Here is a 16453-nt window from a genome sequence, read left to right on the forward strand (position 1 = left end):
ATAGCAAGGTGAACAGACAGCAACACAGAGTTACACATGGAGTAAACAATAAACAAGTCAATAACACAGTAGGGAAAAAAAGTAGGCGAATAATTACAATTTAGCAGATTAACACTGGAGTGATAAATGATCAGATGGTCATGTGCAGGTAGAGATACTGGTGTGCAAAAGTGCAGAAAAGTAAATAAATAAAAACAGTATGGGGATGAGGTAGGTAAATTGGGTGGGCTATTTACTGATGGACTATGTACAGCTGCAGCGATCGGTTAGCTGCTCAGATAGCAGATGTTTAAAGTTGGTGAGGGAGATAAAAGTCTCCAACTTCAACGATTTTTGCAATTCGTTCCAGTCACAGGCAGCAGAGAATTGGAAGGAAAGGCGGCCGAATGAGGTGTTGGCTTTAGGGATGATCAGTGAGATACACCTGCTGGAGCGCGTGCTACGGGTGGGTGTTGCCATCGTGACCAGTGAACTGAGATAAGGCGGAGCTTTACCTAGCATGGACTTGTAGATGACCTGGAGCCAGTGGGTCTGGTGACAAATATGTAGCGAGGGCCAGCCGATTAGAGCATACAGGTCGCAGTGGTGGGTGGTATAAGGTGCTTTATTAACATAGCAGATGGCACTGTGATAAACTGCATCCAGTTTGCTGAGTAGAGTATTGGAAGCCATTTTGTAGATGACATCGCCGAAGTCGAGGATTGGTAGGATAGTCAGTTTTACTAGGTTAAGTTTGGCAGCGTGAGTGAAGGAGGCTGTGTTGCGAAATGGAAAGCCGATTCTAGATTTGATTTTGGATTGGAGATGTTTGATATGAGTCTGGAAGGAGAGTTTACAGTCTAGCCAGACACCTAGGTACTTATAGATGTCCACATATTCTAGGTCGGAACCATCCAGGGTGGTGATGCTAGTCGGGCGTGCGGGTGCAGGCAGCGAACGGTTGAAAAGCCTGCATTTGGTTTTACTAGCGTTTAAGAGCAGTTGGAGGCCACGGAAGGAGTGTTGTATGGCATTGAAGCTCGTTTGGAGGTTAGATAGCACAGTGTCTAAGGAAGGGCCAGAAGTATACAGAATAGTGTCGTCTGCGTAGAGGTGGATCAGGGAATCGCCCGCAGCAAGAGCAACATCATCGATATATACAGAGAGAAGAGTCGGCCCGAGAATTTAACCCTGTGGCACCCCCATAGCCCATAGAGACTGCCAGAGGACCGGACAATCAGCTATGAAGAGCAAGATCACACAGTTGTCTGAAACAGCTGTTGCTCTTATGCATGGTTCAGTGATGCTTGCCTCGAAGCGAGCCTAGAAGGCATTGAGCTTGTCTAGTTGGCTCGCATCACTGGGCAGTTTGCGGCTGTGATTCATTGGACCATTTCTGTATTGACCGCGTAACTGGTACTTCCTTTTTGAGTTTAGCTTGTAAGCAGGTATCAAGAGGATAGAGTTATGGTCAGATTTGACAAAAGGAGGGCTAGGGAGAGCCTTGTATGCGTTTCTGTGTGTGGAGTAAAGATGAGTTGTCGCCTGTAGATGAACAGGTGACATGCTGGTAAAAATGAGGTAAAACGGATTTCAGTTTCCCTGCATTAAAATCACCAGCCAATGAGAAGCAACACCTCTGGGTGTGCATTTTATTCTTTGCTTATGGCCCTATACAGCTGGTTGAGTGCAGTCTGTGGTGGTAAACCAGCATTTGCAGTGGTAAATAGACAGATACAATTTTGGGGGGATTAAAACTCTATCGGTAAATAGTATGGTCTGCAGCTTATTACATTTCAAGAAGATTCAATACTTACATTTCAAGTCGGAAGTTTACCTACACTTAGGTTGGAGTCATTAAAACTCATTTTTCAACCACTACACAAATGTATTGTTAACAAACTATCGTTTTGGCAAGTCGGTTAAGACATCTACTTTTTGCATGACACAAGTAATTTTTCCAACAACTGTTTACAGATAGAATATTTCACAATTCCAGTGGGTCAGAAGTTCACATAATTTTTTACCTTCACTTATTTCAGGGGCAGAACGACAGATTTGTACCTTGTCAGCTCGGGGACTCAAACTTGCAACGTTTCGGTTACTAGCCCAACACTCTAACCACTAGGCTACCCTGCCGCCCCACATACACTAAGTTGATTGTGCCTTTAAACAGCTTGGAAAATTCCAGAAAATTATGTCATGGTTGTATAAGTTTCTGATAGGCTAATTGACATTATTTGAGTCAATTGGTACCTATGGATGTATTTCAAGGCCTACCTTCAAACTTAGTGCCTCTTTGCTTGACATCATGGGAAAATCTAAAGAAATCAGCCAAGACCTCAGAAAAACATTGTAGACCTCTACAGGTCTGGCTCATCCTTGGGAGCAATTTCCAAACACCTGAAGGTACCACGTTCATCTGTACAAACAATAGTACGCTATTATAAACTCCATGGAACCACGCAGCCGTTATACCGCTCAGGAAGAAGACGCGTTCTGTCGCCTAGAGATGTACTTACTTTGTGTGCGAAAAGTGTAAATCAATCCCAGAACAACAGCAAAGGACCTTGTGAAGATGCTGGAGGAAACAGGTACAAAAGTATCTATAGCCACAGTAAAATGAGTCCTATATCAACATAACCTGAAAGGCCGCTCAGACTACGGTTTGCAACTGCACATGGGGACAAATATCGTACTTTTTAGAGAAATGGCCTCTGGTCTGATGAAACAAAAATAAAACTGTTTGGCCATAATGACCATTGTTATGATTGGAGGAAAAGGAGGAGGCTTGCAAGCCGAAGAATACCATCCCAACTGTGAAGCACGGGGATGGCAGCATCATGTTGTGAGGGTGCTCTGCTGCAGGAGGGACTGGTGCACCTCACAAAACAGATGGCATCATGAGGACGGAAAATTAAAACGGCTGCTATCTACACCTAATCATCACCAAATTTCTGACCGGACATGCAGGGAATGTGTTCAGGTACCCTGACCTCCATGGGATTTTATTAGTAACTCTCACACAGATATCATGTGAATATGGCATAAATAATGTCAAAATGTGTAGAACTGCAGGAAATTAGATTTAATACTGCAAAAAAAATCTCGCCACCCCATGGCAAAATGTGTAGAATTGCAGGAAATTAGTTTTAAAACTTCAAATGTTTCTCTGCCCCATTGCAAAATGTGAAGAATTGTGGAAATGTTGCTTTTAAACTAAATTTTTAGAATTCCTGGAAAAAAAACAGAGCACCACAACAAAACAAAAAAATCCACTGCCAAGAGGGGGACACTAAAACGGTTTGCCTGCAATTTGGGGGGGGCTCCCAATCTCGCGTTGGGCCCCCAAAGGCACTGCGTACAAGATTCCGGTTTCACCTCTCTAACTCCTTGAAACATTTTCTTTGTGGTTGACTTGCCAGCTATTGTCGTTAAGACATTGCATGTGCCCCACGATGAAAGAGCAACAGTGTCTCTAAACCAGTGGTCACCAACCGGTCGATCGCCAAGGCATTCCTACTCGATCACCAAACATTTCTGTAAAACCCCCACCGACAAAGCCTTTCCATTTTTTTAATATTTGTTTCACATTGTTGGCAGTAGTTGCCCTTGATTCAGCAGCCCTAGCACAGGGAAGGTGAAGTGTTCCCATTTTTAACCATATGATGTGTCTGAAGGTAGAACTCTGCGTACCCGGCAGACCCAAAGAGAAAATCAAGCGCACCTATAGGCCTACCACTGGCCAATCAGATAGCTCAGATCTCCGTGTCGGCACAGTTTCCTCCAGCACACAGTGAAGTTGATACTGTGAGATTTCGAAACGTTTAAAACCATGACTAGAGACAGACCCAATGAATACAGCAAAGAGCCGCTGTTTTTAAGAGTAATTCATGTCTACATTGTTATTCAGCACTGTCAACACTTTTTAAAACACGTATAAGCAGGACGACGCTGGGCAAATTGTGCGGCGCCCTATGGGACTCAATCACAGCCGGATGTGATGCAGCCTGGTGTATAGTAAATTCTTTCGATAAGCTTGTGTAATTATTAGCAGCTTGTGTCTTTTTTTAACACGAGGAATATTTAACTTTGTCTGGTCATAGGAGACACAACATGAATTGGTGCATGAGGCAGAATAATGCAGTGCGACTTGAGTTTCGCCATCAACTGGAAGACTTTTCTCAGCGAAGGGAGGGAGAGCGGAGGGACGGTGAGTTGGGTGAGAGGCAGCCTCATCGCTGCTCTCTCTCTCCCTCCTTCCCTCCCTCCTCTCAGACTGACCATCAGATGCAGGCCATCAGTCCAGTCAAATAAAACAATACAAATGATTGTGCCTCACAAGTAATACAACAAATTCTCTATTACCAGTGTGATCATATACCTACATTTTTTTTTAAATATAATAACAAAATGGTCTGAGAAGAACAACATTGGCAGGGCAATTATACCATAGCCAATATGCAGTGATAATGTATTGGGCCTATAGCCTACCTACTGCAAAAACCTCATTGCTTCAGAACTGTTTTTAATAGGTTAACGTGGCATAGGTTTAAGTTTTTTAAGTCATGTTTAAAAAAAATCTGAGCGGTAGATCTCGGCTTGCATTTTGAATCGGAAAGTGATCTTGACTCAGAAAAGGTTGGTGAACACTGCTCTAAACTCTAAAATGTGGGCGGAAATGTTCTCAGCCAAAGCCCCTAATTTGAATCCCCATACCTCTCTCATCATCCCCCACCACAGAACCACACTAGTCTGTCCTCATCGCTAACATTAGACAATGTATGTCCCAAATGGCACCGTATTAACTACAAAGTGCAATTTGGGACGCACACCAGTGTAACCTCAACCTGCAGCTGTGAGTCACCACCAGATGACCATTTCCAGATTAAAAGGTAAAGTCTCCATTAAGGCTGTGTTTGCACCCCAAATGGCATCCTATTCCCAACACAGTGCACTACTTTTGAACAGAGCCCTATGAGTCCTGGTCAAAAATAATACACTACATAGGGAATAGGATGCCATTTGGAATCTGTGTGGAGGGCTTTGCCTAAGCCTGGCTGTGTTTCACAGAGCTTCTGTGTGGAGCTAGCCACACATGCCCCATGTCTTAGTGAATGGAAAAGCTGAGTCTGATATTCTCTCAGTAAATATCACAGCTGGAGAGATCACAAAGGGCTGAGTCTATACGTCTTGTACTCTACAGCACTGCTCTCTGGATCATTATTATCTCTATCAGAGGTGGCATCACAGGTCCCAGAGTGGTGTGGCGGACAAAAACGTCTGGGGCCCGTAGTTCTTCCTTATCTGGTAACCTCACCAGGTAAAACCTTATACGGTATGACGTGATTAATCTGTTGTAAGAAGGTTTAATATGGGATATGATAGAACCAGATTTTTTTAATCAGGTCACATGGTTAAAAAAAAAACTCCTAGAAAAACTCCTGGCCTTGGGGAGGATGAAAATTCTGTCAAACTTGTTAATTGTTTATTACTACAAACACAGAGAAAGCAACATGATTAGACAATAAAACTCACACGGCTGAGCTTGATTTATGTAGGTTTGCATCGTGTAGTCCGGCCCTAAACAACTGTAAGCCTAATTCAAAATGATCTCACAGTCTATGTCAGCTATTGTGTTTATTGACTAATTCCAGTTAATGATTTTGGATTGAAAAAGTCTAGGTAGCCTAGTCAGCCCAAGTTTGAAAATAAACCAAATTTGATCCCATTTACATTTTCTGACAAACAAATGGACTATAAATACACTATGTTACCTCTTCGTTTACCTTGGCCAGAGGGACAGGGCACATAGTAGGCCAGGCTAAGACTATGCAGCTGCTGTTGTTTTTGTTTTATTATTTAACCTCTAAGTAGGCAAGTCAGTTAAGACCCCCCCCCCCCCCCACAAAAAATGCTTCTGATTAAATCACCAAGTGAGCATGCCAGAGTTAAGGACATTTCTTTTTTCTTTGATCTGTTCTTCTGTCCTGCACCTGATGTGAATATTTGGATGTTGGATGTGCATATTTTTCAATGCACAAAAAACCCCAGAATCACCCTGAGGCATCCAGCTGTTACTCTAAAGTGCTGTCTGTCATCACTTGATTTCAGAGACATTTTAAAAATGGAAACTTGTGGTTTGAGCTGAAACTCAGAGCTCTGGTCTGCACTCCCCTCATAAGATTGGTATGTGAACTCGAGGGCCTGCAGAGTGAGCAGAACAGCAAGATAACACTCTGCAATTAGCTGTAGGCTTGTAGGACATACTTCCATGAGGTGCGCAATGAAGCCTTTAAGAGCCCAGCAGTATTACACTGACAGTTGTGAGTGCAAGACCTATGATTACTTATTTAGTTAGTTACCAGTAGCCTCACTTTCTTTGAAAAACTTCACGTGGGCTAGTGCACATGACTGTAAAGTCATCATTTTGGGTTCACAATTTAGTTTTGGCTTGACTATTCACTTTTTTTGAAAGCCACATGTACGTAATACTTAGATGCTGTCAAAATGTGTGTCTTCACTCTGCACAGAACAGCTCAATAAAACCAGCTGTGAGGGATTTCTCTGAGGAGCAGTCAGGAACCAAATGTTCTGGCCCAGTGTAAAAATGTCAGTCAACAACGTCAACCAAAGTCAAGTGTCTATGGGGCCGTTTCCTGAACACAGATTAAACCTAGTCCTTTTTCTGACTAGGATTAGCCTTAATCTGTGTCTAGGAACCCACCCCTTTGTGTCTAACTAAGGCAGGCTTTATAGAAGGTAGATTGTTTACCTGCACATTATTGGCCATGGTGTTGATGAATTTAAATCCGGGGATCCTTTTGTCGCTGCACACCACACCTACGTCCTCTGTGTGCTTGCAGTCGGACACACCAATCCCGTTGGAGGTGCACAGTGCCAGGGTCTTCTCTTTTCCAGTGCACTGGACATTGTCAAACCAGATGCGTCCTGAAAAACATCAGGATTCTGAACACACTGTGGATATATCAAAAATAACTCTGTAGGGATAAATCTTTCTTTCACCTGACCAGTTGTAGCTAGCGTGGTCAAACAGCCAAGCGACTTTGGAAAAGTGGACTGGACACTGACAGCAAATATGCTGCTGAGATTGTACACTGGCTACCTTATCTCTAACCGATCTAAGCTACAGATGTGCCTTGTTCATTTCGGTAAAAGTTGAGTCAGAACGTTGACAAAGAGCACTACCGGTAATCCAAAACATCCAGCATTTATTCATGGAAAAGCCGGCCTGTCAGTGAAATATGTCAGAATAAACATAAATCCAAATGGCCTATTGAAAAGTTTCACTGGGAAAATTGGTTAATCCTGGCCAATAAAAAAACATCCCTTAAAATAGTCAATTATTTCCCCTTATCATTACACATATAAAGGTTTGAAGTGCAATAACGGACATCTTACCCTCTCCTTTCCCATATTTAGAGGACGGAAACCAGGAGACAGCCTCCAGGTAGCCCAACTCCCTGCACACCACCTGGGCAGAATGGATGGAGAAGTCATCATCACAGACTGTGCCCCACTCGCCATCATAGAAAACCTCCACGCGCCCCTCGTTGTGCTTGCGCTTGTCCCCTGCCAAACGCAGCTGTATCCTGGGTGTGTCAGGTGGCAGCTCCGGGGCACTGTACTGCTCCTGCTCAGGCTCTGGGTAGCCCTGTGGATAGCCGTGTGGGTAGCCTAGGTGTTCGTACTGGGCCCGGCACAGTTCTAACAGGCCCAACAGGATGGTGAAGCAGCAGGGGAGCGACCAGGCGGCCAGCATGGTGGTGTCTGTCAAGTCAGACAGTAGACAGAAGAGGTTATCTATGGGAGAGTAGGCAGAGATGAGGAAAATAACATTACCCATTTAAAATTCCTTTGGCTACTTTGTCATATGGTTTTTCACAGGGAGACTGCCTGGGGGTTTGGAATTCAGGATTGCAGCAAAGGAGATTAACAAGGGCAGCAAGTGCTTCACCTACATTCAAAGAATTACAGTAACGCCAATTGACCCTTCTCTAAGCCCCTCTTGGTTACTGTTGCAATCTCGGACAACATTTTCCCAGAAAGTCCAATTCACCACTCAAACCACTGGCAAAATCCACTCACAATGATCTCAAACTGTGTTTTTAAAAACGCAATGAAATTAAACACAGACTACCCCTTGCTAATCAGGAGACACTCGGGTGTGTTGTGGTGGACTGTCATTACAATTGCTTCAAAGGAACCAGGTAAAATTATGCTTGCAGTGTATTTAGCCTCTGAATAGCTCGGCATTCACTGTCAGCAAGCAGTCACAGCTACTAACCACTTTTAAAGCTAACAAGCGGAGGTGGGTTAGTGACGCGCTACAAGTAACGCATTACATGTACTTAAAGGCCCATTGCAATCAAAAACTGGATTGTGCTGTGTTTTATATATATTTCCACACTATGTGTGTGGACCACCTTTACTCCACACACAGAGATACAGACAAAGCTCTCCCTCTCCCTCCATTTGGCAAATCTGACCATAATTATATCCTCCTAACTACTGCTTACAAGCAAAAATTAAAGCAGGAAGCACCAGTGACTAGATCAATAAAAAAAGTGGTCAGTTGAAGCAGATGCTAAGCTACAGGACTGTTTTGCCAGCACAGACTGGAATATGTTCTTGTATTCCTCCGATGGCATTGAGGAGTACACCACATCAGTCATTGGCTTCATCAATAAGTGCATTGATAACGTCATCCCCACAGTGACCATACGTACATACCCCAACCAGAAGCCATGGATTAAAGGCAACAACCGCACCGAGCGAAAGGCCAGAGCTGACGATTTCAAGGAGTGGGACTCTAACCCTGAAGCTTATAAGAAATCCTGCAATGCACTCCGACGAACCATCAAACAGGCAAAGCGTCAATACAGGACTAAGATCGAATCGTACTGCACCAGCTCTGACGCTCGTCAGATGTGGCAGGGCTTGCAAACCATTACAGACAACAAAGAGAAGCACAGCCGAGAGCTGCCCAGTGACACGAGCCTACCAGACGAGCTATACTACTTCTATGCTCGCTTCGAGGCAAATAACACTTAAACATGCATGAGAGCACCAGCTGTCCTGGAAGACTGTGTGATCACGCTCTCCACAGCCAATGTGAGTAAGACCTTTAAACAGGTCAATATTCACAAGGCTGCAGGGCCAGACGGATGACCAGGACGTATACTGCTAGCATGCGCTGATCAACTAGCAAGTGTCTTCACTGACATTTTCAACCTCTCCCTGTCCGTATCTGTAATGCCAACATGTTTTAAGCAGACCACCATAGTGCCTGTGCCCAAGAACACTAAGGTAACCCCCCTAAATGACTACCGACCTGTAGCACTCACATCTCTAGCCATGAGGTGCTTTGAAAGGCTGGTCATGGTTCACATCAACACCAATATCCCAGAAACCCTAGACCCACTCCAATTGGCATACCGCCCCAAAAGATCCACAGATGATGCCATTTCTATTGCACTCCACACTGCCCTTTCCCACTTGAACAAAAGGAACACCTATGTGAGAATGTTATTTATTGACTACAGCTCAGCGTTCAACACAAAAGTGTCCTCCAAGCTTATCAATAAGCTAAGGACCCTGGGAATAAACACCTCCCTCTGCAACTGAATCCTGGACTTCCTGATGGGCCGCCCCCAGGTGGTAAGGGTAGGTAAAAACACATCTGCCAAGCTAATACTCAACACAGGTGCCCCTCAGGGGTGAGTGCTCAGTCTCCTCCTGTACTCCCTGTTCACTCATGACTGCACGGCCAGGCACGACTCCAACACCATCATTAAGTTTGCCGATGACACAACAGTGTTTGCATGATCACTGACAATGAAAACACAGCCTATGGTGAGGAGGTCAGAGACCTGGCCGTGTGGTGTCAGGACAACAACCTCTCCCTAAACGTGATTAAGACAAAGGAGATGATTGTGGACTACAGGAAAAAGAGGACCGAGCACGCCCCCATTCTCATCGACGGGGCTGCAGTGGAGCAGGTTGAGAGCTTCAAGTTCCTTGGTGTCCACATCACCAACAAACTAACATGGTCCAAGCACTGCAAGACAGTCGTGAAGAGGGCACGACAAAACCTATTCCCCCTCAGGAGACTGAAAAGATTTGGCATGGGTCCTCAGATCCTCAAAAGGTTCTACAGCTGCACCATCAAGAGCACCCTGACTTGTTGTATCACTGCCTGGTATGGCAACTGCTCGGTCTCCGACCGCAACTGGGGCCAAGCTTCCTGCCATCCAGGACCTCTATACCAGGCAGTGTCAGAGGAAGGCCCAAATAATTGTTTAAAAAACCTCCAGCCACCCTAGTCATAGACTGTTCTCTGCTACTACATGGCAAGCGGTACCGGAACGCCAAGTCTCGGTCCAAGAGGCTTCTAAACAGCTTCTACCCCCAAGCCACAAGACTCCTGAACACCTAATCAAATGGCTACTGAGCCTATTTGCACCCCCCCCCCCCCCCCTCCTCTTTTACATCACTGCTACTCTCTGCTGTTGTTATCATCTATGCATTGTCACTTTAAATCCTCTACCTACATGTACATATTACCTCAACTAACCGGTGCCCCTGCACATTGACTCTGTACCGGTAACCTCCTGTATATAGTCTCGTTACTGTTATTTTACTGCTGCTCTTTAAATACTTGTATTTCTTATTCTTATCCGTATTTTTTTAACTGCATTGTTGGTTAGGGGCTCGTAAGTAAGCATTTCACTGTAAGGTCTACTACACCTGTTGTATTCGGCACATGTGATTTTAAACTTACTGTAAAATTGTGAACATGATAATAATGCCCCTTTAGTATAAGAGCTATTTGAAAAGACCGACAGAAATTTCAGCTTGTTTTGGTGGGAGGGAATTTTGGCCTTCCATGGTGACACCATGCAGTAAATGAGTTAATAGACCAATAAGAAAAGACTTCGAAACCTCTCTGCCAATAGCAGCAAATTATCAAGTTTCCCCTCTCCACTGAAACCACATCAAGACATCCTAGCAAAATACTTGCTTGAGAAAATGCTCTTTGCTAAGAAAACAATTGTATACTTATGTTTCAAAGTAGATTTGTTTAAGACTACCAAGAATCACTCCGTGTGACCCTGATTTACCCCACTGCAATTAACGTTTTTGGGAGGAACTAGTACTTTTCTAGTTCTCTCTGTGGACTGTACTTGTACTCTTACTCTGCTAAATTGGACCAAATCCCTTCAGTTACGTAGATTTATATGACTATTTCAACATTTTGTTACATTTCAGCCTTATTCTAAAATGTATTAAATTGTTTTTTTCCCTCATCAATCTACACACAATATCCCATTATTTTTTATATTTTGGCAAATGTATTAAAAATAAAGCCAGAAAATATCACATTTACATAAGTATTCAGACCCTTTACTCAGTACTTTGTTGAAGCACCTTTGGCAGTGATTACAGCCTCGACTCTTCTTGGGCATGACGCTACAAGCATGGCAGACCTGTATTTGGGGAGATTCTCCCATTCTTCTCTGCAGATCCTCTCTGTCAGGATGGATAGGGAGCGTCACTGCACAGCTATTTTCAGGTCTCTCCAGAGATGTTTGATTGGATTCAAGTCCGAGCTCTGGCTGGGCCACTCATGGACATTCAGAGACCTGTCCCAAAGCCACTCCTGCGTTGTCTTGGCTGTGTGCTTAGGGTTATTGTCCTGTTGGAAGGTGAACCTTCACCCCAGTTTGAGGTCCTGAGTGCTCTGGACAGGTTTTCATCAATGATCTCTCTGCACTTTGCTCCATTCATCTTTCCCTCGATCCTGACTAGTCTCCCAGTCCCTGCCACTGAAAAACATCGCCCCGGCATGATGCTGCCACCACCATGCTTCACCGTAGGGATGGTGCCAGGTTTTCTCCAGACGTGACGCTTGGAATTCAGGCCAAAGAGTTCAGTCTTGGTTTCATCAGACCAGAGCATCTTGTTTCTCATGGTCTGAGAGTCCTTTAGGTGCCTTTTTGCAAACTCCAAGCAGGCTGTCATGTGCCTTTTACTGTGGAGTGGCTTCCGTCTGGTCACTCTACCATAAAGGCCTGATTGGTAGAGTGCTGCAGAGATGGTTGTCCTTCTGGAAGGTTCTCCCATCTCCACAGAGGAACTCTGGAGCTCTGTCAGAGTGATCATCGGGTTCTTGGACACCTCCCTGACCAAGGCCCTCCTCCCACGATTGCTCAGTTTGGCCGGGCGGCCAGCTCTAGGAAGAGTCTAGGTAGTTCCTTCAACCTCATGGCTTGGTTTTTGCTCTGACATGCACTGCCAACTGTGAGACCTTATATAGACAGGTGTGTGCCTTTCCAAATCATGTCCAATCAATTGAATTTACCACAGGTGGACTCCAATCAAGTTGTAGAAACATCTCAAGGATGATCAATTGAAACAGGTTGCACCTGAGCTCAATTCCGAGTCTCAAAGGAAAGGATTTGAACACTTATGTAAACGATTATTTATTTATTTTAAATAACAAAAATTACTTTGTGTGTAGATTGATGTAACTGAACAAAATGTGGAAAAAGTCAAGGGGTCTGCACTGTATATATCGTATTTTTAATACAGACTAGCTAAAAAAAAACAAGTGAACATTTACCAATTATCCAATGGATTATGTACACTTTCTGGTTAAAAAAGTGGAGGTGCAAAAACATAGGTTTGCACCCGTATTTTAATTTGCTCCATAGTTCAGGTGGCCAAGTGTAGGCTTTGGAGAAAAGCTGTTTGGATGAAAATAAATGTAGACTAAAAGTATTAGCATGCCATATCATAGAGGAGGTGTTTAAAAAAAATCTATGTCTACTCATAGCCAATCACCCGGCTTAACAACAACAACAAACTATTACTCCGCTCTGGTCAATCATGGCAGGATGTCATGTGGCATGAAGTCACAGAGAAAAACATTGATTTACACTACCGTTCAAAAGTTTGGGGTCACTTAGAAATTTAATTGTTTTTGAAAGAAAAGCTCATTTTTTTATCCATTAAAATAACATCAAATTGATCAGAAATACAGTGTAGACATTGATAATGTTGTAAATGACTATTGTAGCTGGAAACCGGCAGATTTTTATGGAATATCTACATAGGTGTACAGAGGCCCATTATCAGCAACCATCACTCCTATGTTCCAATGGCACGCTCTGTTAGCTAATACAAGTTTATCATTTTAAAAGGCTAATTGATCATTAGAAAACCCTTTTACAATTATGTTAGCACAGCTGAAAACTGTTGTTCTGATTAAAGAAGCAATAAAGCTGGCCTTCTTTAGAGTAGTTGAGCATTAGCATTTGTGGGTTCGATTACAGGCTCAAAATGGCCAGAAACAAAGACTTTCTTCTGAAACTCGTAAATCTATTCTTATTCTGAGAAATCTATATGGGACAGCTGTCAATTTCTTGGTCCTTAAGTTAAAATGGTATACTTTTTTATTTATTACAATTTTCTATAGTCAATTTTGGTCTTTAATGGAGGGCTGACAGACAAGTTCTTTACATTTGTACTCATCAGACCTCTTGCCTCTTCAATTTTTGCTGTAATGCTGCAATTAGTTGGTTATAATTTTGAGTAGAGCAGACATTTCCATATGTTTTTGTTAGCTGTATGTGTGACATACTGTAACTCCACCAGTCCTATTTATGATATAATTTACAAAGAATATACCTTTTTAAACCATTTTTCTGAAACTCGCCAGTCTATTCTTGTGAGAAATTAAGGCTATTCCATGCAAGAAATTGCCAAGAAACTGAAGATCTCGTACAACGCTGTGTACTACTCCTTTCACAGAACAGCGCAAACTGGCCCTAACCAGAATAGAAAGAGGAGTGGGAGGCCCTGGTGCACAACTGAGCAAGAGGACAAGTACATTAGAGTGTCTAGATTGAGAAACAGACCCCTCACAAGTCCTCAACTGGAATCTTCCTTAAATTGTACCCGCAGAACACCAGTCTCAACGTCAACAGTGAAGAGGTGACTCCGGGATGCTGGCCTTCTAGGCAGAGTTCCTCTGTCCAGTGTCTGTGCTCTTTTGCCCATCTTAATATTTTATTTTTATTGGCCAGTCTGAGATATGGCTTTTTCTTTGCAACTCTGCCTCGAAAGCCAGCATCCCGGAGTCGCCTCTTCACTGTTGACGTTGAGACTGTTACTTGTTATTCGACCCCTGCCTGCCTTGACCTGTCGTTTGCCTGTCCCTGTCGTTGCAATAAACATTGCTACTTCACACAGTCTGTACTTGGGTCTTACCTTGATTCCTGATTTTTTTTAAGCATAACTCCTTTTAAGACTGCAGCAACATTTCACACAAGGCATTAAGCAATTCAACAATATAGTGGCTTTCAAGTGATGTAAACTAAAGGCTATGTATGTCTGGCAGTGGGGGTTGGATCTTTCCATTTTCCAGCATCTTTCTATTTTCTTCAATGTAACGTGGGCAGTTGGTTACACAAGTTACAAAACATAGACGTTACAAAGTCAAGCCCACAGGGTCTGCATCTCCTCACAGCCTAATAACCATTCTAATGTTTTCATTAAACCACATGGATAAGATACACACAGAAGCTACAGTACTTTATGACAAATGTCATCTGGGATCTAAGATGTATGACCAGATCTTAAATTGAAATTCCATCCTGCTTCAGCACTCAAAGATTTAAGGGCTCAAAGTGGAGTGCAGTACAGTATCACAAAACACATTCCTAGCGCAAATGTAAGGTAAAGATTCAAAAGTACAAGATGGCCCACCCCATGAAATGGTGACCCCTTGGATCAAACAGAAGTCATTTAGCTTCCGCCAAACAAAGCAAGGTATCCAGGAAGCTCTGCCTCCATTTGGTCTTCAGTGGAAACCAATATGTGCAGGCAGATAAACTAAACACAGCAGCATCCATCAACCACCTAGAACGCTTCTTTCACAAGAAAGACAACATTAAATCTATGCGGAGACATAAAAAAAAATGGCCACTAGTTTTTACTAGTCATTTTTCCACTCGAGAATGTTAGACACAATTTCCACTGACTCGTCGCCATAGGGCATCTAGGTCATACGGTGGTGGTTCCGGGTTCAATATGTCAGGTCAGAAAGAGTTGGAGCCTTCCCAATACCTGTGCTCAGGCCATTATAATGTGTAGAACTAACTGGATAATTATAGAAGCACTGAAAAGAGTCTTATCGTGCGCTATGGGATGGTGAGAGAAGACGCTATAAATGCATTACATACAGGCAGCTCATAGAATGTGTACCAAAGTTAACCAAACCATCAACTTGAATAGTTATTCACTGTTCCTTCAAGGACAATACAGTAAACTAGAATCAAGCCAGAGAACTCCTGGCACATGGCATTGATTTATAGCACAGAACAGCACATCCAGGTAATAATACATAGGTATGCCATTTAACTAACATTCTCTGCAACCTAATTACACAACCACTATAGGCTATAGAGACTGCAATCACACATCATCATGTGAGAAATCAGTAAGATCAGTGTCCACAAAAGCAGAGGCATTTTGTTTCTCTCGCCCCAAGTAACTTCAACTAAACTGTGGTTGAATACTGTGCACCTTTCATCTCACAAATCCCACAACTATCCATTCCTGGCATAAATATTATCAGCGTTCCCACAATATGCTTGCATCCTTATTTGTGAACATTGCGAAACAGACTGCGATGTATTCTCATTATCGTCTACAATCAATTTTACAAATACAAAAGTCTAGACATAGAAACCGTTAACAACCAAATGTCATTATCAACATGAAATCAGAGTGCATTTGGTTATACGTGGCATATATGAACAAGTAGCCAAAGTTGCTTAAATTTAATAAGAAGCACAAAGACCATATAGCATATCAAGCACATTTTTCCAGTAATATCCTTTAGTAACTGTTTCATTAACACAATTTTCAAGTTATTTCCAAAAGAAGCTCTCACCACAGACGATTATCAAAAAATTATCTTGATCCCGTTGAAGACTATATATGGCTGCCTGATCTGATGCCCAAGTCACGAATGTATATTTTTACTCCCCAGGGATTAGGATTGCTACGTGATTTTCGGATGGTTTCTAAACTTTCACTCCCCCTTGCAATTTCAATGCCGCTTCCGACAAAAGTTATGCCTTGTGGATCTGCCCAGTTACGCCCACTGCTGAAATGACCTCACCGATGGCCTGAGCAGTGAGCGCTGGAAGTGGAATAGCCGTAATTCCTGGATATTTGGAGCGACACTGGGACGACAGCAAGGACAGCAAAATGCAGCTCAACAACTCTGATTTTGTGACACATTGGTGACACATTGGTACATTGGTTATCATGAGTTTGGCCATTTAGTCCGCGACAGCATCTGACAGTTACTCTTTGTACTGATCCTTGATAAACTGCCTCCACCATGTGCAAATGATATAGCCATCATGTTAAATGTGTA

The 16453-nt window shown here is 43.1% G+C and overlaps 1 protein-coding gene across 2 annotated transcripts in view; it reads right to left on the reverse strand.

Annotated features, from left to right (window-relative positions):
* Positions 1–16120, reverse strand: part of LOC109882399 (lysyl oxidase homolog 2B) — a 67241-nt gene extending 51121 nt beyond the window's left edge. Inside the window, exons 1-3 of one of the 2 annotated variants that reach the window (XM_020474504.2) lie at positions 15962–16120; positions 7402–7770; positions 6755–6930 (exon numbers count right to left, since the gene is read on the reverse strand). In XM_020474504.2, the coding sequence (XP_020330093.1) occupies positions 6755–6930; positions 7402–7762 (537 nt within the window). In that variant the 5' untranslated portion in view covers positions 7763–7770; positions 15962–16120. Of the gene's footprint in view, positions 1–6754; positions 6931–7401; positions 7804–15961 lie in introns of both variants that reach the window. The other variant, XM_020474499.2, reaches the window with a different exon arrangement.
* Positions 16121–16453: the final 333 nt, after the last annotated feature.

The sequence above is a fragment of the Oncorhynchus kisutch genome, linkage group LG3, assembly GCF_002021735.2.
Source record: "Oncorhynchus kisutch isolate 150728-3 linkage group LG3, Okis_V2, whole genome shotgun sequence".
NCBI classification, from domain to species: Eukaryota; Metazoa; Chordata; class Actinopteri; order Salmoniformes; family Salmonidae; genus Oncorhynchus; species Oncorhynchus kisutch.